Source organism: Gorilla gorilla, chromosome 23 (genome assembly GCF_029281585.2).
Source record: "Gorilla gorilla gorilla isolate KB3781 chromosome 23, NHGRI_mGorGor1-v2.1_pri, whole genome shotgun sequence".
Taxonomy (NCBI): Eukaryota; Metazoa; Chordata; class Mammalia; order Primates; family Hominidae; genus Gorilla; species Gorilla gorilla.
In genome coordinates, this window is record NC_086018.1 from 23703278 (window position 1) to 23725976 (window position 22699).

General features: G+C 42.3%; 1 protein-coding gene across 4 annotated transcripts in view; it reads left to right on the forward strand.

The window, feature by feature from the left end:
- GRK3 (G protein-coupled receptor kinase 3) overlaps window positions 1–22699 on the forward strand; it is a 155208-nt gene that overhangs the window by 112305 nt on the left and 20204 nt on the right. For all 4 annotated transcript variants that reach the window (XM_031005315.3, XM_055375355.2, XM_031005317.3 and 1 more), the window contains 4 exons: window positions 5406–5484; window positions 7784–7914; window positions 10430–10524; window positions 15351–15458. In XM_031005315.3, the coding sequence (XP_030861175.1) occupies window positions 5406–5484; window positions 7784–7914; window positions 10430–10524; window positions 15351–15458 (413 nt within the window). The remainder of the gene's footprint in view (window positions 1–5405; window positions 5485–7783; window positions 7915–10429; window positions 10525–15350; window positions 15459–22699) is intronic.

Consider the following 22699-nt stretch of genomic DNA (forward strand, 5'->3'; position numbering starts at 1 on the left):
GCGTAGAGGGGCCAGACACTAACTAACTGTGTACCCCACATGTGAATGAAACCGTACATACTCCAGCCAGGAAGGTTTATATTCAGTGAGAAATGTGCGAGACTTCTAGATCCCATGGCTGGATTTTAAGTAAGGTCTTCACCAAAAGGATCTGAAAAAAACAAATTTTAGTGGCTAATGAAAGAATCCCTTTCAACTGCTGAGCAAGTAACCTGAGACCTAGAGAGGTTAATTTCCTTCCCCAAATCTCTAGACTTTTTGGCCAGTGCTCCTTTTATCATCACTTTATAGGCTGTATGTTTTTTCGTTTGTCACCTGTATTTATTGTATTATGGTTTATATTATTCTATCATTAAAGTGTTTCTAGAAGAGGCATTTGCTATTGAAGCAAAAGAATAGCATAATGTAGCTAAGTTACAACAAATGGAAACCCCATAGCCATAAATAATTTCTAATTATGTGCCTTGACCTCCCACTGTATGGGCATTAAGCATTTTAAATAAGAGTTGCTTTGTGTGTGTGACCAAGATTTTAACTGATGAGAATGGAAACCAAGCATCCCGCATACTCTGTTGGAATCAGTGTGAATGGCATTGGCTTTTAATTTCTATTGGAAATGTCTGTATCCTAAATTTCAAACGTGGATGTGAGTACTGGATGAAGATTTTAAGTGGTTATTAAAATATTAATTTTCAGTGAGTTATCTCAAAGCCTTGGATATTTATTCTCAAGAAAGCCTATAGAAAATAAACGTTTTAATGTTGGAAAAACATAAGTATAGTTTTCATGTAATATTTTTATATTGATTTGACTCAGGTGAGAGGAGATGTGGTTAAGTGGTTGTGTAGTTTCTCACTGGTGTAACCCTAAAAGAGTAAATTAAAAAATTAGGGTTATTTTGGGCTATCACTTTGAACTAATTTAAAAGAATTATTTGTATTTTATTTAGATATCAAAACTGTATGGTATTTTTAAAATTTATAAATGCATAATTTAACCGAAATAATTATAGTAAAGTTATTTGGAATTGTTTTTGCTAATCAGGGGATACTTTCTATAGTTTTTAGTAAAACTTAGTTGAAAATACCCTCATTAAGTGAAGCTTTTGATCAGCCTGTATCGTCAGGCTTTCCCGTATTGTGGACATGTAACTGAAATGCATTCACTCACCACAGTTTTCTTTTTACTGGAAGGTTTTTTTTTTTTTTTTTAATCTCAACTTGAGTATTCCTACCCATCTCCCTAAAAGACAGTAGGAAGTACTGTTCCCGGTTTCCTTCTGTAATTCTCAGATGGCAAAAAAGGAAATATGCATGTTGGAGAACCAGCATAAGCGTGTCCACAGCTGTGAAGAGCAGTCAGCAGTTCATCCAGTCAGTCATTTAAGTTCCTCAGAAGCGTGACTCATTTATTCCTTGAACCACAGTTGAGGATTTAGGTTGAACCAGGCACTCTGCGGCAAGCTGGGACTGTGGTCCCAGTTCTTAGTTCTCATAGAGCTGCACGGAAAGGGAAAAGATGTATTATTCAAATGATGACGGAAATGTATGGACAACTGGGACCTGTGGCAAGAGCTATGGAAGACAGGCACACAGTGCTCGGAAGGGCTTTCGCAGGGTGGAGATGGGGTCAGCGAATGCCTTTCTGAAGTTGGGGGTTACCTGGGGAGGAGCCAGTGCACGTCTGAGCCCAGGCACGTGAGGTTGGGGGAATCAGACGAGGGGCCAGGGTCTGCGGTGGTGGGGGGAGTCGTGCAAGACAAAGCTGGAGAGGGACATGAAGGCCAGGCCAGACCATGAAGGGCATCGCCGGCCGATCTTGAGGAGCCTAAATGATCTGACTGCAGTTAGAAACCAAGTGTTTTAACTAGAGAGAGACCATAATCAGCCTTGCAGTTCACAAGATTGCTCCGGCTGCAGTGTGGAGGACTTTCTTCAACAACGACTTCATGGTCCTGTTTTATCAGTTTTTTTATGGCGAGTTCCTGCAAAATGTAAGCTATTTTGTTGACTTTTAGTAGGAAATCAAAGAAGACACTTCCTTGCTCAAGAGTTTTACTTAATGGTCTACTTCTAAAAATCCACTTTTATTCTGACTTGTAATCAAGGCAGGCCGTCTTATCCATAATTATCCTTGGAACTGTATCCCACCCTTCATTAAATTGCCACTTATTTTTTCATATTGGTCAGTATTCGGTTGTGTCCTGGACTCCACATGAAACCCATTATAGTGTCTGTTCAGCACCCCGAGAGGTGAGGTTGCAGTAACTGATTTCTGTAGAGAAAACCACATCTGATTCCTTCACCTGCATGTTTATTTTACATTGAGTCAAAGATAAATATAGTTGGACTTTAGTTAAAGCATTTATTTGGTAATTAAAACAGCATTTATTTGGTAATGACTAGACAGTAAGAGAAATAGTGGAGCTCCCTTCTGACTTGTGCAGAGGTGACGGGATGTTTTAAAGGGACAGTGGCCTGTGGAGTGCAATGCGGGCTGGAGCAGAGTCAAGGAAGTGAAGAATTTTACAATGCAGGAAGGGGCATGGTCCATATGGGACCCATCTGGGTTTGCTAACTGGGACTTATCCAAGTTAGACTCCTACCCTCCCATGGAGGCTCGGAGATAGGGGCTCTATCTTTGAGTGTTGGCTGGAACAAATAAAAATTCTTTGGGAAGCCTTGATTTCCCTGAGGCAGTCATTTTAAGGGGGGCTGAGCCCCCTAGGGATGTGGTCTTGAGCTGTTAGCTTTAACAATGCAAATTCTGTTTACAGATTCTGTTGAAATTTGAACATTTTCTTTGGAATTTAATAATTTTTTTTGTTCGTTAAGAAACAGGATATAGACAATCTAGGCCATTTTAAAAACTGAATCAGTTTAGTGACAAGTATACACTTTATATAAAGAATCTAAGTGGATTTCATAGATAAAATAGATCTAAATAGAGCAAATAGATCTAGCATAGCACTGATGAATTTTCATAAGGGAATACACGCATCTCCGGCACCCAGATCGAGAGACGGAAAGTTACCAGTATTCTAGAAATCTCTTTGTGCCTCTCTCAGTCACTAACCCTGCACCCAACTTAACTACTACCTAGATTTCTAACAGCATATTTTAGCTTTGCAAATTGTGTTTGAACTTTATAAATGTGCTCTTCTGTGTTTGGCTTCTCTCACTCCATGTTGCTTACAAGATTCATCTGTGGTGTTGCCCACGGCTGTAACTCCCTCCTGTAGCTGTGCAGCAGAGGTCAGAAAGCCAGGTGTGGCTCAGGCCAAGTCTAGCTTGTTGGCCTTATTTTGTAGAGCCCATTACCTAAGAATGGTTTTTACATTTTTAAAGGATTGTAAAGAAAATAAGCAAAGAATAATAGATGACAGAGATTGTATGCGGCCTGCAAGGCCTAAAATATTTACTTTTTAGCCCTTTGCAGAAAACATTTGCTGATCCATGATCTATATAGCATTCTAGTGTATAAATATACCGTACTATCCATTCTACTGTTGGTAGACATTGGGGTTATTTCCTGGCTTGTGCTATTTTGAATGATGCTGTTTTGAATATTCTTGTCCAGGTATCTTGGTGCACTTAAGTACAGATTGCTATTAGATGTCTACCTGGGAGTGAAATCACTATGTCAGAAAGCTTGCAAGTGACACTCAGCCTTGGTAGATACCACCAAATGGGTTGCTAAAGTGGCTGCCCCATTCATTGTACACTTCCAGTGGCCATATATGAAAGTTCCATTCACTCTATATCTTCCCAGCACTCAGTATCGTCAGTGTTTTTCTTTTTAGCTGTTCTCGTGGGTTTAGTGATGGCATATTGTAGTTTTAATTTGTGTTACCTTGGAGACATCGAGGTTGAGCATCTGTTCATTAGTTTGGGGGCTGTGTGGTATCCTCTTACGTGAATTGCCTATTTTTTTTTCCCATTTTTCTGGGGGTTGGTTGACTTTTTTAAGTTGATTTTTTAAAGTTCTTTGTATATTCTAGATATGAGTCCTTTGTGTATTTATGGGTTGCATATATCTTCTCCCATCCTGTGGCTTGTCTTTTTACTCTGTTAATGGTATCCTCTGATGAATAGAACTTCTTAATTTTATTTTAGTCTAATTAACATTTTTATTGTTACTGCCTTTTGTGGCCTAAGAAATCTTTACTTACCCTAAGATCATGAAGATATTCTCTTTTGTTTTCTTCTGGAAGCTTTATTGTTTTATCTTTTATGCTTAAATCTACATCAGCTGGAAATGGCTGTAGCGTATGGTGTGAGGCAGGGGTCAAGGTTCATATTTTATTGTACAGATATTCAGTTGCTCCAGCACCACTGATTGAATAGACCTTCCTTTCCCCAGGCCCTGTTGTGTCACCTTAATAACAAATCAAGTGACCATTTATGTGTGGGCCTATTTTGGATTCCCTTTTCCATTTCATTGGTCTACTTGTCTGTCCTTGGGCTAATACCACACTGTCTGAATTACTGTTGCTTTCTAATAAGTCTTGATATCTGGTCCTGTAAGTTTTCCAGCTTTGCTTGTATTCAAGAATATTGGAACTTTTCTTGACTGTTTACATTTACATATATTTTAGAATCCAACTTGTCAATTTTCATTTCAATTAAGATTGCATGGCATCTATAGCTTAATTAGGGGAACACTGAAATCTTTACAATTGAGTTATTGAATCCTTGGTCATGATAATAGTTTTCCACTTTCAAAAGCTAATTTAATTCCATTTTTATTCTCAGTGTTTCAAAACAACACCACAAATAACATTCCTCCCTCCCTGACCCGTGCTGTGATTCCATTAACTTCAGAAGCAGAGATTGAAATGGGTATTTGAATAGCCAGAAACAAAATGTTGACCAGCAAAAAGCCTGGCAAGATAGTGATATGTTTCTGTATCTAGCCTTTTGAAGAGGATATAATTAGGATAGAGACATGATTGAATCCAAGCAAGAAAGGACCTTCAAGGTCATCTGCTCCAATTATTAATGTTGTGTCTCTATGCATTTTATTATGTAACCAGCTCCATTTTACTGTGACTTTAAAAATTACCATATAGGTGTTGGTGCTCAATGCATGGGGTGGCAGCTTGGATAAAAACCCACAGCATATATTGTATGTTACAAAATAGCAAGAAGAGAGACTTTTGAAGGTTCTCACCACAAAGAAGTGATAATGTGTGAAGTGATGGATACACTAACTACCCGGATTAGATCATTATACAACATAGATATGTGTCAAAACATCAAACTGTACACCATAAATATGTACAATCGCAATGTGTCAATTAAAAAATAAAGTAATTTTAAAAATGTGTAGCATGGTGTTTGGTGGTAGATGTGCTTTCTGGGCAGCTTTTGCTCTTCTTATAAACTTTTATTGTTTCACTCTAGGACTGTCCTTTCATTGTATGTATGACCTATGCCTTCCATACTCCAGATAAACTCTGCTTCATCCTGGATCTGATGAACGGTAAGCAAAACTTGGAAAATCTGAATGCCTTGAAAGACTTTGCCATGATGTTAAATCTTAGCATGCATTAATCCAGGCAGACTGGCAATGTGGGTCTTTCAGGTAATTAGGTTCCCCCTGAAGTTTGAGGAAACCTTTTACCCTTTAATCTTCACTGAAAATTCATTTTTCAATGTTGACTGCAATGTCCTTCTGGGCCTCCCAGTCTCTTCCCAAGAAAAGATTCTAGAAAAGATTCTCATGAAATACTTACAGTGAAACTTGATTTTCTGGAATGCAGCTGGCCTAGATCTTTAATTAGCTTATTTCCTGGCCCTCAACTTTTAGGAATGAAATACCTCATAAGAATATAGGCCAAAGATAGAAATGTATTTAAAAACCAACTTTGAAGGACTGACTTTGGGCCAAGTACAGATTTTAGCCCAATCTTCTGCACCTTCTAAATCTGCACTACTGTACACTGATCTTTTAAACTGTGGATGATGACTTTGAAAATGCTGGAAAACGTTCAGCTAGAAAAGGAGCTTTCTGATACTAGAAGGTGTCATGGTATATACCTAAAGTATTTTTAGTAACAAGAACTGAAATAAAGCATACAATTCACAACTCACATGCCTAGTTTTTTTTTTTTTTTTTAAGTTCACTTGAAGTTTTATTATGTTCCGAGTGTTTGATTTAAAACCATATCTAGCCAGGCGCGGTGGCTCACGCCTGTAATCCCAGCACTTTGGGAGACCGAGGCGGGTGGATCAATGAGGTCAGGAGATCGAGACCATCCTGGCTAACACTGTGAAACCCCGTCCCTACTAAAAATACAAAAAAATTAGCCGGGGGTGGTGGTGGGCGCCTATAGTCCCAGCTACTTGGGAGGCTGAGGCAGTAGAATGGTGTGAACCGAGGAGGCGGAGCTTGCAGTGAGCCAAGATTACACCACTGCACTCCAGCCTGGGTGACAGAGCGAGATTCCGTCTCAAAAAAAAAAAAAAAAACAAAAAACAGATCTACCCCAAAACAGGAAGGAATTTCACAGCATAATAATGAGCAAAAGAAGCCAAACACCAAACACAGCAGCATCTACCCGAGGTGACCCTGCTTATGTGACTGCCAGAACAGGCAAAACTAATGGATGGGGAGAGAGGCCTAAAAAGTGACCTTTGTGTGAGTGGGGCTGGGGGGTAAGGTCTTGACTGAAAGGGCATAGTGGTAGGGGAGCTTTTGGGATGCTGGGCATCTTTTCCATCTTGATGTGGTGGTGGTTTTACAGGAATATGTGTATGGAGAGAGAAATATGCTTGCGAAAGCAAGGGTAATAAAGTTGGACACACACTCATTTTTATAAATCAATAGAGGCTTTTCCCTTGTGTTTTATAAAATCATTCCCTTACCCTGTTGACAGCATTCTCTGTCTCTGTAATTTGAGGCCATCTGATAATTTCCTTTCTCCAGCATTTTATTATGAAAAATTTCAAGCAGGTAGCAACATTGAAAGAATTTTCCTGGGGACACCCACCACCTGGATTTTTTTATCAGTGAAAATTTTACTGTATGTGCCTTGTCAAATATCTGTCTGTGTGGTCAGTTTGTTGTTGTTGTTGTTGTTGTCTTTTGAGACGGAGTCTCTGTCGCCCAGGCTGGAGTGCAGTGGCGCGATCTTGGCTCACTGCAATCTCCGCCTTTCAGGTTCAAGAGATTCTCCTGCATCAGCCTCCCGAGTAGCTGGGGTTACAGGCATGCGCCACCACGCCTGGCTAATTTTTGTATTTTTAGTAGAGATGGGGTTTCACCATGTTGACCAGGCTGGTCTCGAACTCCTGACCTCAAGTGATCCACCCACCTCAGCCTCCCAAAGTGCTGGGATTATAAGCATGAGCCACTGTGCCCAGCCTAGTTTTTTTTGTTTGTTTTTTTGTTTTTTTTTGTCTATCCATAGAGCCAGTTGCTAAGCTGTCTGTTGGATCACTCAATGGGTTGATTCACTTACTAGGATTTAAGTAATCAAAGCAGGTTAGCTCGTCCCACCTTGTGAGAGCAGAACTAGAAGCTGAGCTGTCAGCCTGAGAATGGTGGCTTGGTTTTGCTCTCTTGTCCTTCCTGTCATTGCATTTAAATCTTCTCAATGTTTAAGTTTTCTCTATAACATTTAAGTTGTTGCTAAACTACAGGAATGAAACATAGGTATATAGACCAAGCAGAAGCATAGTTTCCCTTTTTCTGCTGAGTCCTGACTATTTAGGATGACAGTGATATTTGTTTCCTTTAAATTAACATGCTTTGAATTAAATTCTGAATCTGATTCCAGGGGGCGATTTGCACTACCACCTTTCACAACACGGTGTGTTCTCTGAGAAGGAGATGCGGTTTTATGCCACTGAAATCATTCTGGGTCTGGAACACATGCACAATCGGTTTGTTGTCTACAGAGATTTGAAGGTGAGGACGATTGACAGACTCATTCCGCATAGTAGGTATTGTGTGAATAGTCCTCTAGAAGTCCCCTTCTATTTCATAGAGTCCTGTCATTTTCCTCATAGCCCTCATCTCAGCCCTGATGAAGTCATTAGCTATATGACATTTTATCTCCTCTAGACCAGACTCTGCGGGGACGGAGCGCATGTCTGTCCCTGTCATTATTATAACCCTGGTGCCTACTACAGTGCCTGCTGCAGCACATATACTAAGCCAAATATTTAGTTGATTAGTTAATGAAAAGCAATTTAGGCCAGGCACAGTGGCTCATGCCTGTAATCCCAGCACTTTGGGAGGCCAAGGAGGGCGGATCACAAGGTCAGGAGATCAAGGCCATCCTGGCTAACACGGTGAAACCCTGTCTCTACTAAAAATACAAAAAATTAGCCGGGCGTGGTGGCAGGTACCTGTAGTCCCAGCTACTCAGGAGGCTGAGGCAGGAGAATGGAGTGAACCTGGGAAGCAGAGCTTGCAGTGAGCTGAGATTGCACCACTGCACTCCAGCCTGGATAACAGAGCAAGACTCTGTCTAAAAAAAAAAAAAAAAAAAGCAGTTTAGGAGCCCTTTTGGTGTCACCCATTTCATAGTTAATTATAATTCAGCTAATGTTCACTAAGCAACTGATTTGGTCGTGGCTCTGTAAAGGGCTGGAAATGTACAATGTTGGATAAGCAAAGAACATATATTTTATGGGGCTTAGAAGCTGGTGAGCTAAGACTAGAATGGCCGAGTCATAACTCCTCCGAGGCAAGGTCTTTCAGTGAATAGTGGATGCCAACCAGCCTGCGGAATTTCTCTCAAAGGCCACCCTCACAGCTTTACATTGTTTTGAGATTGCCTTAAAAATCACTGATAGAGTTTTAGATCCTTGCACTGTGTAACCTCCAACTGCTGTGCCCGAGTTTCTGTTCTTGTCCTCTGTGAGAGCTCACTCGCCTTGAAAGCAATGATATAGGAGTATTCTGAGTTTTTCCATTGCAGAACGCAGTGCTTGGTCCTGGGTTTTACATGTGGGAAGGAGATAGAAGCTGGCTCAGGGTGTCCATGGTGACACTCACCTAGTTGTATGGCCAACAGCCTGCAGGCAGGCATGGAGAGAAAGGGACCTTGATGAATTAATGATTGCGCAAACATAGAAATGCGTAAATTGTAATAAGAAAAATGATGGGACTGACAATTTGCCAATAGGCGAGAAGATTCCAGGAGAATGTGTTTGCCTCTCATTTCAGATGCCTTCTTGAATGAACCCACAGTGGCCAACTGAAATGTACAGATTATGTTCCTTCCTCTAGGGAGCTGAGATGCCGTGATTGGCTTTTGAAGATTACTTTCTAAGATATTATAAAAATTGTATTTTATTTCCAAGAATTTTTTTTTTTTTACAAAATACTTTGTGAATTTTAAACCTTTCTGTAAGGTTACAGAATTATTATTATTCTCTTAGTTTTCCTATAAGCATAAAGAAGAAAAATGTATTTTTATTGAATTAGAAATAACTAGACAATAGTTGGCCCTTGACATTTTATTTCCTTGTGCGAGCTTTGCAAAAGAACAAAACACATGCTGACGGCCCATGAAGCGCTATTGTAATACATTCTGATTTAAATCAGTAACTGGTTTCTAATCATCTTTATGCTTTATTTTTATTTTCTAAGCTATTTGGAAGGCAGTGGTATTATTTAATTTCTATTCAAACTTAATTCTAGTCACTCATGATTATTCATGCTTCAGTTTTATAATAGCATGCCATTTATTTTTATTTCAAGCAAAACAATAGTTGATCGCCAGCAGAAAAATATTAAGATGACTATAATTCAATGTATATCCGAGAGACTAGGTTTGTTTTTCATGATTATGATGACTAAATCTAATCTTCATGGATACATTTCATCAGAGTTGTGGTCAAAATTATATTTGGTCATTTGGTAGGGCCCTATGTTAATGATGTACTAATAAGCAGAAATGACACTTATTGGGATTAGTGTGGCACTATGGAATATTTTGATTGCTTAGGTCAGTGTTGATACGTTCTTGGAAACTTCCTGTCTGTCCTGTGCTTCATGGCTTTACTCTTAGAAATCCTTGTGGTTCTCAGAAGCCCAGAAGCTGGTGGACTCACCTCCTGCCCTTGAGAGGCACGCTCTTGTGGCTGCACAGCAGTCCTTGCTACAGTGAAAAGGAAATGCTTTTAATGCTGATGAACTGTTCCCAACATTCCTGTGTTACCTGCCCCATGTTTCATTTTCTAATGAGTAGAATCCTTCGCCTCTATCATTACCACTTTGCTGCTGAAGTTAACATGAAAGATATTATTCTCAGTATCATGCCCCACTTCGATGTGATGGGCTAAAGCTATAATTTGTGTTTAGGAACAAACTATGATAAAATAGTAAGATGTCAAGTGTCTGCACTCAAAGTTCTCAAAGCCTGCATGGCATTTGGGGCACTCTTATTAAAGATTATTCTCTTTCTGTTTAGCCAGCAAATATTCTCTTGGATGAACATGGACACGCAAGAATATCAGATCTTGGCCTTGCCTGCGATTTTTCCAAAAAGAAGCCTCATGCGAGCGTGTAAGTAGTGTGTCAACTTCAGTTCGCCACCATTTCTCTCCTGCCCTTTCAAAGGCGTGGCCATTTGTCACCCCATTTCTCTTACCAGTGGTGATTTTCAATATGTCAGGAAGATCCAACATCACAGGTTGTGGGAAAGGAGATAAGAACAGGATGCCTTCCTCACTGTCTGCGGAGAGCAGGAATTAACCCACAGTGGAGTTGAACCTGCTCAGGGACCAGGGTGGCCTCTCAGAAACAGTCAGGACCTCAGCAAGAAATCAGAATCCATGCTACCTGTGTGACCCTAAAAGTCAGTCAGTTACTTAGTCTGTTAGTAATGGTAGTAATAAACCCCTCAAAGTTGTCCTAAGGATAAGTGAAAGAGACTGTGCCTAGAAAGGCACCGGGGCAGCTGTGTGGATGTGGTCAAGGGAGGTCCTTGGGGCCAAGTTTCTGTCTTCATCTACTTTTCCTTCTTTTTCAAAAAGGCTTTTCTTCTTTTTTTTTTCCCTGAAGAGAAATTAGGAATATTTCTTTCTCTCTTTTTTAATTAAAGAAACAAATCATCCGCTTGCAGTTTAGGCTTTCACTGCAGGCCATATTGTTAGACTTGGATCTTGTACCAGGTCCTCTACGTGATCACCCAGAGGGAACTCTTGAGGCCACAGCTCTCAGCCAGCACCTGACACCTCGGGGACACCAGACTGCTTCTGGGTGTGGCCCTGCTTGATCAGTGCAAGTTGGCCCTGACCCGAGGACTTCTCTCTGTACTCGGGGTTGTTAAAAAGACAGCAGGACTAGGGCAGTTCCCCCGGGGCTCTGCAGAAACACCATGGAACGTGCACTGGTTTTCATTTCTGTTTCTTTGGTAGGTGATGATCTGGGTGGAAAGTATGAACACATGTACAGTTTGTGGAAAAGCAGACAACTTTTGCTTTATTTTGTCTTTTTAGATGTCTCCTCCTTAGCACTGAATCTTTTAAAATTACATTTTATTGACATCTTAAGCTAACATTCATCTCTGTGTTGACTGGTCTTGAAAAAATACTCCCAGTGGTCTCATTTCATGCATCTGTGCAGAAAATAAACCACAGATCCTTCTCTTTGTGTAACTAGAAGTAAAGTGGTTCTGAACTGCAATACTTTATGAAGGACTGCATTAAATCAAAATTGCCTTTTAAAGCTCTCATCAAATGTTAATAGTGAATAGCACCGTTTCTGTAAACATATTTCTCTTTTTCTACAGAATCTGGGATATGGTGATAAAAGCATTAGCATTTTGCTAGCACTTTACAATTATTAGGCCAGAACCTGTGGTCGTATAAGCGTCTCTCAGGGAGTTCATCAGATTCTTTTAAGAGAGTCATTTGAATTTTTAATGCCACAGCTATTTGGTATGCTAATTTTTTCAGTTTAGTATAGTCATAACTAAATATGAATCCAAGAGTTCATAAGAAATAATCTTCCAGAGGAATTAACTTTCAGATATGGGGTTATTTATTTCCTAGCAGGACCTAGTCCACTTTTTGCTATAATTCACATGTCAGCTCTGAACGGTGGTGGGCTGTTCTTTTGCCTGCTCTGGATAGCACAATATTTGAACAGCATCTGTAAAGAGGTAGGACTGAGAAGGTTGGTTTCCATGTTTAAATAATGATCAGGAGGCTACTACTTTAAAAAGGTAAACATACAACAAAATTTTATATTTTTTATTTTTTTGAGACAGGGTCTTGCTCTGTCTCCAAGGCTGGAGTACAGTGGGGTGATCACGGCTCACTGCAGCCTCCCCTCCCGGGCCCAAGTGATCCTCCCACCTCAGCTTCCCAGGTAGCTGGGACCACAGTCATGTGCCCCAACATTCAGCTAATGTAAAAAGAAATACTTTTTAAAGACGGGGTCTCCCAGTGTTACCCAATCTGGTCTCTAACTCCCGGACTCAAGCAACCCTCCCACTTTGGCCTCCCAAAGTGCTGGGATTACAGGTGTGAGTCACTGTGTCCTGTCAAAATCCTGTATTTTTAAATAAAGGAGGCATTTTGTGGCTAGGAATAAAGGCTCTGGAGCCAACAGATCTGGGTTTGGGTTCCTCTTCCTAGTTGTGTCAGCCTCATTTTTACCTTCTGTGAGGAGGAGAGGACAATGATATTTATCTCCTGTGATAGTTGTGAGGATTAAGTTAACCAAATAATTCAGCAAGTCTTTATTTAACATTTGCTGTGTGCCAGCTGCTGGCGATGCCACGGTCAGACAGTGCTGACCTCAGACCTCCTCGAACGAGCAGCCCTGAGAACTGTGTCCCCTAAGTGACCAGCATATGGAGTAGTGGCGGTACCAGCAGCATTCACTGTGTCACTCACTGAATATCCAGCTGTCCCAGGCATGCATATGTCATCTTCACGGACACCCCATGTATTATAGGTGTCACTATCCAATTTTTGTGGTATGGAAATTGAGGTTCAGAGAAAGTAAGTAACTTGAACCAGGTCACATGGCCGGTATGCCGTGGGGCTAGAATTATAATCCAGTTCTGTCTGATTCCAAAGCCTGTACTCTTTACGCTGTGTGGATGAACTCCCTGAGGCTTTGGCATGATCTATTTAGTACAAGACTGAAGATTTTTAGCCACAATTTCACCCTGAACTTGGTTTCTCAGATCTTTTCGAAGCTGTAAATGTGATTCTTAGATTTCATCCAGCGGCTGGCCCATCTCCAAAGTAGTATTGTAGTTGAGGTTTTTGATTTGAGCTTAGACTTAGTCCATTTAACGAAAGAATCGCAAATTATTGTAAACTAGAAGTTAACTGTGAAGTAGCCATGAAAAAATCGCAGGAAAACTTCTGGAGCTGAGCAGATTGTCAGTGACTAATTTGAGTACTAGCTTATTTTATCTAAGAACACAAAGCTGTGTCTCATGTCACAGTGTCTTAAAACGTCCAAGTGTTCGTTCAGTATTAATAGTAGTACAGATCTTTAGCGGAATGCGTCAGGAAGCATTAGCAGCTGCCTTAGGCAGAATCAGAAAACCTCAGCAGCAGGCAGTCCAAGGTTGAGTTTTCCTTGTATGTGGTATAAGCATGGGGGACTGGTCTGCATTCATTTATCTTATTTATCCTGTAGATATCTATTGTAGATATCTTTCCATTCCAGAACTGTGACTTGATCCTGATAAGTACAGGTTACAAAGTCACGGAAAAGGACTTTCCAGGCAACCCTGAAATTAAACCTTCCCGGAAAATGGCTTGGATGTCCCTCATAGAAATCTCCAACGCTCTCACAGCGTGGCCTGATGACCTTACCCTGTCAAACTTTAGGTTCAGGCTGATTGAGCTTTCCAGAATGCTGGATTTGCCCTGATGGACCAACGCCCATTTTCACTGTTGGATAAAACTCTCAAATACACCTCTTAGACAGAGAGTACCGGACCCATGATGACCCAGGCTCATTAGTGATCCAGGATCATTTATTCTGAGTAGATTCTCCCTGTTGCTGAGCATAAGCAAGTTAAAAATTCTTTTTTTTTTTTTTTTTGAGATGGAGTTTCACTCTTGTCGCCCAGGCTGGAGTGCAATGGCATGATCTCGGCTCACCACAACCTCTGCCTCTGCCTCTGCCTCTGCCTCCCAAGTTCAAGTGATTCTCCTGCCTCATCCTCCTGAGTAACTGGGATTACAGGCATGCGCCACCACGCCTGGCTAATTTTGTATTTTTAGTAGAGACGGGGTTTCTCCATGTTGGTCAGGCTGGTCTCAAACTCCTGACCTCAGGTGATCTGCCTGCCTTGGCCTCCCAAACTGCTGGGATTACAGGCATGAGTCAGTGCACACGGCCTAAAAATTCTTATACTAAGATAAGCACAGAGATGCAAATCCCCAACACGAATCCAGTGGCTGCTGTATGTGGCCCCATGACGTTTGTGCAGTGCTCACAGCAACCCTGAGAGGTAGAGATGTCATCTGATTACCCATTTTACTGATGAAGAAAATTAATCGTGGATGAAAAGGTTGTGGGGCATACAACCTTTTGCCAGAGCCCTGTCAAGCTGCATCTTGGAAAGTTCCCCACCGGCTGCCTCGCATGCTTCCTGCTGCAGCCGGGCAAGCTCAGCCCTTCAAGGACGGGTGGAGAGTGCTAGAGCGGGAAGGGCTTTCGAATTGCAGATGGTGCAGATTATATATAAAATGGTTGTCCTCCTAAGTGATTTTTCTCAACTTCCTGAAAATCATCTTCACATTTGCTTAGTGCTGAGTCCTTTTGACCTTCTGCAGCTTTTGAAACCTGACACGTGATTTCTCCATCTTATGTACAACTGGGCTCATGTTCCTCCTTCTTTCCCATCCCCCTGGGGTCTGTTGCTGACCATGACCAAGCCGATGCCCCTGTGAGCTCAGGTCCTCAGCACAATTGGTGGCACCACACAGGGGTGGACGTCTCCATGCCTTCAAGGTCCACAGCGCCGCAGCGTGGTCGCCTGTTCATCATCCGTTCCCTCCTCCCTTTCCCTGCCTCCCCTGACCCCATGCACCTCCACATGAGAGCTCCTGAAACGGCAGGAGAACCTTTGCTCTTCATAGCTGGAGTAGAGAAGGACTAATGAGATCCCGAACTTGCATTTTACGTATTTATTTCATATGCTTATTTATGTTAATTCATACATGAGTGAAGGCAGAAAAGATCGTTTTCCCATTGAATGTTCAGTGCGTCACGTTTGCGGTGAAGCACAACTGTCCCCTCTCCTTTGTTTACAGTCGCTGCCATCTAATGAAGGACACCCGGACCTTGGGGCGCTGTTAGTGTTTTCTAAAGTGGGCATGCTCTGATAACTGTGTATACTTTCTTCTCCCTAGTGGCACCCATGGGTACATGGCTCCCGAGGTGCTGCAGAAGGGGACGGCCTATGACAGCAGTGCCGACTGGTTCTCCCTGGGCTGCATGCTTTTCAAACTTCTGAGAGGGTGAGTTGAAATGCATCCTTCGAGTGCTGTCCTCATGGCAGCAGGAGCTTGGATGAAAACTGAGAATATGTAGAAATGACTAGACACTAATGTTATTTTAAATCACACAGTGATCTTTAAGCCACGTGCTAATCTGGAAGACTCTGTCTTAGAAGAGTGAAAGCTGCTTCCCGATAAGCTGCTAGATAAAAGCTTATGGCTTCGTATTTTTATTCTGTACCATGTAGGAATCAGAATTCTTTTAAACCTAAAATTAGACTGCTTCGAATTTTTTTCTTTGATAAGCCACATTGTAGGAATAAGTATTGTTTTGAAATGTAAGTAATTTAAAAAGGTAGAATGATTTTTTTCCCTAGAAATTAATTATTCATCATCTTGAGGGTTTACAGAATTTTGAGAGTTACAAAAAAAGGATGAAAACCCAAAGTAAACCTATTTTATTTTATTTTGTTTTGTTTTTAGACAAGTTCTCTCTCTGTTGCCCAGCTGCAGTGTAGTCACACAGACATCACACACACAGGCTCACTGTAGCCTCGATCTCCTGGGCTCAAGCAATCCTTCCACCTCAACCTCAGTCTCCTGAGTAGCTGGGACTACAGGCACACACCATCACACCTGGCTAATTTTTTTTTTTTTTTTTTTTTTTTGAGACGTCTCGCTCTGTCTCCCAGGCTGGAGTGCAGTGGCACATCTCCGCTCACTGCAAGCTCCGCCTCCCGGGTTCACGCCATTCTCCTGCCTCAGCCTCCCGCGTAGCTGGGACTACAGGCGCCTGCCACCACGCCAGGCTAATTTTTTGTATTTTTTCAGTAGAGACAGGGTTTCACGATGTTAGCCAGGATGGTCTTGATCTCCTGACTGGGTGATCCACCTGCCTCGGCCTCCCAAAGTGCTGGGATTACAGGTGTGAGCCACCGCGTCCGGCCTACACCCGGCTAATTTTTTAATGTTTTTAGAGATGAGGTCTTGCCACGTTGCCCAGGCTGGTCTCGAACTCCTGGCCTCAAGCCATCCTCCCACCTCAGCCTCCCAAAGTGCTGGGATTAAAGGCCTAAGCCACCACACCTAGCCAGTAAACCCATTTTAAAAAGCTTGCATTTATTGGGGAAACTGCTGAAATTAATTTGTCTTTTAAAGCTGGTAGTATACTTGGCCCTTGTTCTGAACTACCAAAGATGATGAAATAGAGTAGAAAAGATTATGAGAGGAAAGTACTCTCAAAATATGTTCTCATATTAAACACTTAACAATTATGTTAATGTTGCCATTAATTCTAAGACTTTTAGCCAATTTTAACGGAAAACTTCAGTTAAATTTTTTTATTATTCAGACTCATAAATCATTTTACATTAAAATTTCCTAGTTAAGATTTTCCTTTTAATATTTTCATATGAACACAGTCCCGATAGTTTGCTAAATGTTTCTCCTTTCCATCGGAGAGCCTAACTGAGCACCACTGCATCTTACTACATTTAGCACATTCTGGAGAGAGGCTGAATTCCACATTCCCCCAAAACTAGGTTCTGAGCACCCTCTCTGTTTCGTCAGGACTCTGATAATCCAGTTGTTCTCTACTTTGCATTCACTTGTGATCTAAAATTGTATTATTGCTTAGAAAGTCGGGTTCTGTTATTCCTTAATTGAATTATTGTATTTGTGGAGCCTGGATGGCTTTAATTCATGTCATCAGACTAGCTGACCTAATTAGAGAGTTTATCTAAGCAAACCAGAGAAAGCCATTTCCCCTATGAGATGCTGTTCTCCCCAGTGGAGTCGCTTCTATGCATATAGAGTGCATGAAGACACCCAGGAGATCTTTATTTTGGATCTCTGCTGGAGATGTGGTTGGAGACAGACAGTCCCTACCTACAGAATTTGGAGATGATAAAAAGAAAACTGTGCAACAGCTGAACTGTTGAATGCAAAAATCAGCAGTAAAATCTGACAATCCCAGAAGCCTTGTATTTAGGGCTTTGTGTACTTCTTTGTTTTGTTACTGTAGCTGTTAAAATGTCCATGCATATAGGCTGGGGAGGATTTGCTGTAACACTGCTTCATTTTTTAAAAGACTATAGGGTTTTGTTCAATAACTCTGTCTGCTCCAACAGTGTGGTTTGTGGCTAATAAAATGAATTCAGTCTTATTTGGCTGTAATTCAGCTTTGGCATACTGAACTGGAAGATATTAATTCCTTTGTGAAGTCCTTGATTGGCCTTGATGGAAGCATTATGTTCAGTGGGGCTCCTGCCGAAAAGAGTCTTGACAGACAGGAAGACATCCTGAGGATGGCCGTGAGGCTGGGAGGGATGGATGAGATAAGTGGAGAGTGGTGAAATAGCTAGAAATGATGGCCTGCGTGGAAAGACTGAAAGAGCTGAGTGCAGAACTTAGGGGAGCGCATGGTTGGCTCCAGCTGCTGGAAGGCCGTCTTGTTGAAGGGATCATATGCGTGCTGTGTAACTCCAGAGGGATGCATTTTGAGGAGAAAAAAGATTGCAGTTTAATACAAGAATGTCCAGTCATTTGAGCTACCCAGTGAAGGAGGGTTCTGCCTCATGGATAGCAGGCTCCTTGTCACTGTCTGGTGACCATTGATTGAGCCTGAAATGGAAGGAATCTTTCCAGTGCTTGATAGATAGGATTAGATGAATCTCCCCCACTAGGATTTATTATCTCATGCCATTCCTTCTATTGTTTGTTCAGAAGTCACTCACAGATAGGATATAGCACTGGAGCCAAAGAGCAGGAAACATTTTTGACTTAAGTGATTTAAATTAAATGTGATAAGCATTTACTGCGTACCTGTAATGTACAAGAGACTGCTTGATGCTGTGGGGGAAGGAAAGGGGTAAGGAAGGAGAAAAGGAGAGGGAGGGAGGAAGGGAGGAAGGAGAGGGAGGGAGGAGGGAAGGAAGAAAGGAGGAAGGAGAGGGAGGAAGGAAGGAAGAAGGGAGAGAGGAAGAGAGGGAGGGAGAAAGAAAGGGAAGGAGGAAGGGAGGGAAGGAAGGAGGAAGGAACAAGAGGGAAGAAAGGGAGAAAAGGGAAGGAAGGAAGGGAGAGAAAGAAGGAAGGAAGGAAGCCAGCCAGCCAGGAAGGGAGACACACAAAATCTTTGAGGGATAGGCAGTCCGGGAGAGTAGCTATTGATATACACACCGGATCAGGAGCTGGCTGAGCTGTGCTGACTTTGACAGTAGCGATGTGCTGGGAGCACAGACATGGCAGAACCAATTCTAACCTGGAAGTATAGGGTTGACATCATGTGGGAGATGGTCTGTCGGGTAGGCTTTGAAGATAGGTAGGATGACAATACAAAGCCTGGGAGTAGGGGAAATACCAGCTTTCTATGTTTCTCAAGAGGGAGGGAGTGCTGAGGGAGAAGGCTCAGATGGTTGGGTCAGCACTGGGAGGACCTCGGATGCAGTGCTGGGAAGTTTGACCTTTATCCTCCAGGCCCCGAGGCTGAAAGCTTTTCAGCGGAGCAGTGGCAGGGTTGGGTGGCTTTTCAGTAAGATGATTCTGGAAGCAGCCTGGAGCAATGGAGGAACCGAGACAGGAGGCAGGCAGAAGAATGTGAGCAAAAGGCAGTGAGCTTGCGCAGCAGCCCTGGAACCTGACGGGAGCAAATGACATGGCGGCATTGCAGAGTTAGCTTCTGTAATGCTTCAGTGTTTTCGTGGAGTGTGTTTTGTTTTTGTTTTTTTATAGATGGTTGGATATGGAAGGATAGAAGTTAAACATGCTGCAATTTAGATTCAAGATGATTGGGAGAATAACGATGTCATTACTAAAATCAGCGTCTGTAAAATTTCAGTGGTTCACATGAAACTGAAGTGTACAGAGGGCCTTTCAGGAGCAAAACCCTGTGGCGAGGTGGGCAGGAGGTGGGACTGTGTGCAGGAGCCCTCACTGCCTCAGCTGTGAACAAGTGGATAATGCCACCTGTTCTACTTCCTCACAAAGTTGCATGTGGGAGAACCTCAAAAATATGCCTGTCAGCCTCCTGTGCATTTTTCCTATGTTGTATAGAAGGGAGCCGCTGGCAGCTGTCTTTTCTCAGGCACACGGGGCCTAAGAAATCAACTGAGTGGAGGAGGAGATTGACTAGGCAGGGTCTCCGAGGCACAGGCTTGGGCACAGTCCCCTCTGCATCCTGACACTCTCCTGGGGCGCCTGTCCTCAACCCTGGGGGACACTGGGCAATGGCTGGAGGCATTCTTGGTCATCATAACTTGGGAAGGGGCTGCTAGTGGCATCCCCTAAGTAGAGACCAAGGATGCTGCTCAACATTCTATGAGGCACAGGACAGCTCCCGCAACACCCCAACAAAGAATCCTTTAGCCCTAAATGTCAACAGTGCCGAGGGTGAGGACCACTGCCCCAGAGCAAATGCCCCTCCCTCCTCCCACAGCTGTGCAGTGAGGTGGAATCAATGGCCACCAAGGAAGGGTCTTTCTATTTTCTTTTTCTTTTTCTTTTTATTTTTTTTAAGACGAAGTCTCGCTCTTTCGCCCAGGCTGGAGTGCAGTGGCGCAATCTCGGCTCACTGCAACATCTGCCTCACGGATTCACGCCATTCTCCTGCCTCAGCCTTCCAAGTAGCTGGGACTACAGGCGCCCGCCACCACGCCCAGCTAATTTTTTGTATTTTTAGTAGAGACGGGGTATCACTGTGTTAGCCAGGATGGTCCCGATCTCCTGATCCCGTGATCTGCCCGCCTCGGCCTCCCGAAGTGCTGGGATTACAGGCATGAGCCACTGCGCCCAGCCGCTCTATGTTTTAATCCTCCTTGCTGTGACCAACGTGCCCCCTTGCTTCTGCTGAAACACCTTTCTGCACACTTCATTTTGTCTTCATCCCCTACAAGAATACTGCAAGGCACTTGGAGAAGGAGTCTGGGTGGGAGAAAGATGTCAAGGCTTCAGAAGGCGTTTTGCATCCCTGGACTCACAGTGATTGACTGAGCCGCTCATATGCCCTATCTTTGAGTGCTGGTCACTACTTCTATTTCAGATGACTTTGTCAGATACTTAAGAGCGTCTGTGTAGGAAAATGCATCCATGTTGCAAATCTGTGGAGCTGCCGTCATGATCTTCACCTAGATTTAAGATGTCTGTTAAGGAAATCAATTGATGTGACAGTGGCCTCGATCTTGAGCTTGTCACCGTTGATTGTCTCCCCGTGGAGTTGTCAGACATGAGGAGAGAGCCTGGGCAGTGGCCTAGGGAGAACTGAGTGCTGCTGGAGCTATTGAGTTTGTTCCAGGAGGGGAAAAAGGAAAGTTTATAAATATTTTGGCAGCTACTGGCTTAGGTTTGAAATGCACATTTAATATAACATGCCATCTTTTGGGTATTTTATTTTATTTTATTTGAGACGGTGTCTCGCTCTATCGCCCAGGCTGGAGTGCAGTAGTGTGATCTTGGCTCACTGCAAGCTCTGCCTCACAGGTTCACACCATTCTCCCGCCTCAGCCTCCCGAGTAGCTGGGACTACAGGTGTCCACCACCACGCCCGGCTAATTTTTGTGTTTTTAGTAGAGACGGGTTTCACCTTGTTAGCCGGGATGGTCTTGATCTCCTGACCTCGTGATCCGCCTGCCTCGGCCTCCCAGAGTGTGGGATTACAGGCGTGAGCCACCGCGCCTGGCCTTTTTTGGGTATTTTGAAATTAACTTTTGATGTGAGAGTTTTTAATCACATAATTTTTTGAACCCATTGTTTGCCCATGAAAATGATGTAGAGCTAACTTGGGCGGGATGTGTGTTTCCCCATCATTTATAATGTCCTGAACAATTTTCCAACTCATTTAGGGGAAGCGTGCAGCTGTTCCATTCTATCTGTAGTTCAGAAAGCTGCACTTGACCACAGGACATGTGAATTCTTTTCCCACAATGCTCCCTGATGCAGCCAGCATGTTGCATGGGAAGAGCTTGGCCGTGCCTTGTAAGCTGTTGACAGGCCTGTTACTGTCTCCTATTTAAAGCGGCTGCATCAGGGAGCAGCTGCGATCACACAGGATCTGTGCACACCACGTGCCTCACTCAGAATGGAGATTATTACTATCATAGGTTTTCTTTAACGTTTTTCAAAATAGAAACCAAGTCTTCAGCTTTGTTCACAAAGAATAATCAAGAATACATTGGAAACAGATGTGCATCAAGATTTCGACTTGAAAGACCAAACTGTCTGAACATGGCAGCATAGACTTGAATAGCTGAAGAGCATTTTCTGATAATTTCTCATTGAGCCGGACAGGGAATCGCTATATTTATAAATGGAATTTGTAGCAATGGGGCCCATGTGCTGGAAATGGTTTTGGCACCACTAACTTTAACTCCAAGTCCCCTCACAAGCCTCCCTGTGGTCTCATGAAAGACTTTTTAAATTTAGCACAGAGCACTTGTGTCAGAACACAGCAGGCTGCAAGTACACCAGGACCAGACGCAGGAGTGGGGTCCTCTGGCTTTGCATGCAGGAGCCAGGTCCGAGGGATTTGTCAAAACACCAGGAGATCTTCACTTAATCCCTTTTTATACATTAAAGAACATCGTCGGGTGGAAACAGCTAAGTGTCAAGCAGGGAGACTAAGGTTTTCATAAGATTTGATAAACTTTCATTCCTTTTCTCTGCAAGCTCAAACATGTTAATATTTCTGTGGATTTTGTATAAAAGAATGATACAAGTATGTTTTTAAAAATGATAAATAACAGATATTGTTTGCTTTTATATCTGCTTTTTAAATGTGGTAATTGTACATTTTTTCCTTGGAAATAAGGCAAAAAGAATATTTCCAATCAAAATCTGTTTTAAAAGTTAACAAATGCTTGCTGGGTGCTAATTTACCTTGTTTTGATCTTTTTTTTTCCCCAAATTAATGCTTTTAAGAGATGGCAATTAGTTTGTGTTTCACTGCATGATATGGAAGGAAATAAAGGACTAGAGTGCCCTCTCTTGTACAAAAAGAAAATTAAAGTGTTTCAGACAATAAATGGTCTGAAATGTAATAATCTCAAAAGATAGTTCAATGTATAACCTAATTAATTCAGTAGGATGACCAGCTCAGTAGCAGTAAGTAGCAGTGCAAGATAAGTGGCATTTTAATTCTTTTTTAGAATCTCTGATTTATGTGTTCAACATTCTAATCCATTTTATGGAGTTAATATTAAAATATTTTGCATAATATCCTGCCTGCCTCAGATTATGTCATATATGCCTTATAAATAAATTTATAAGATTAC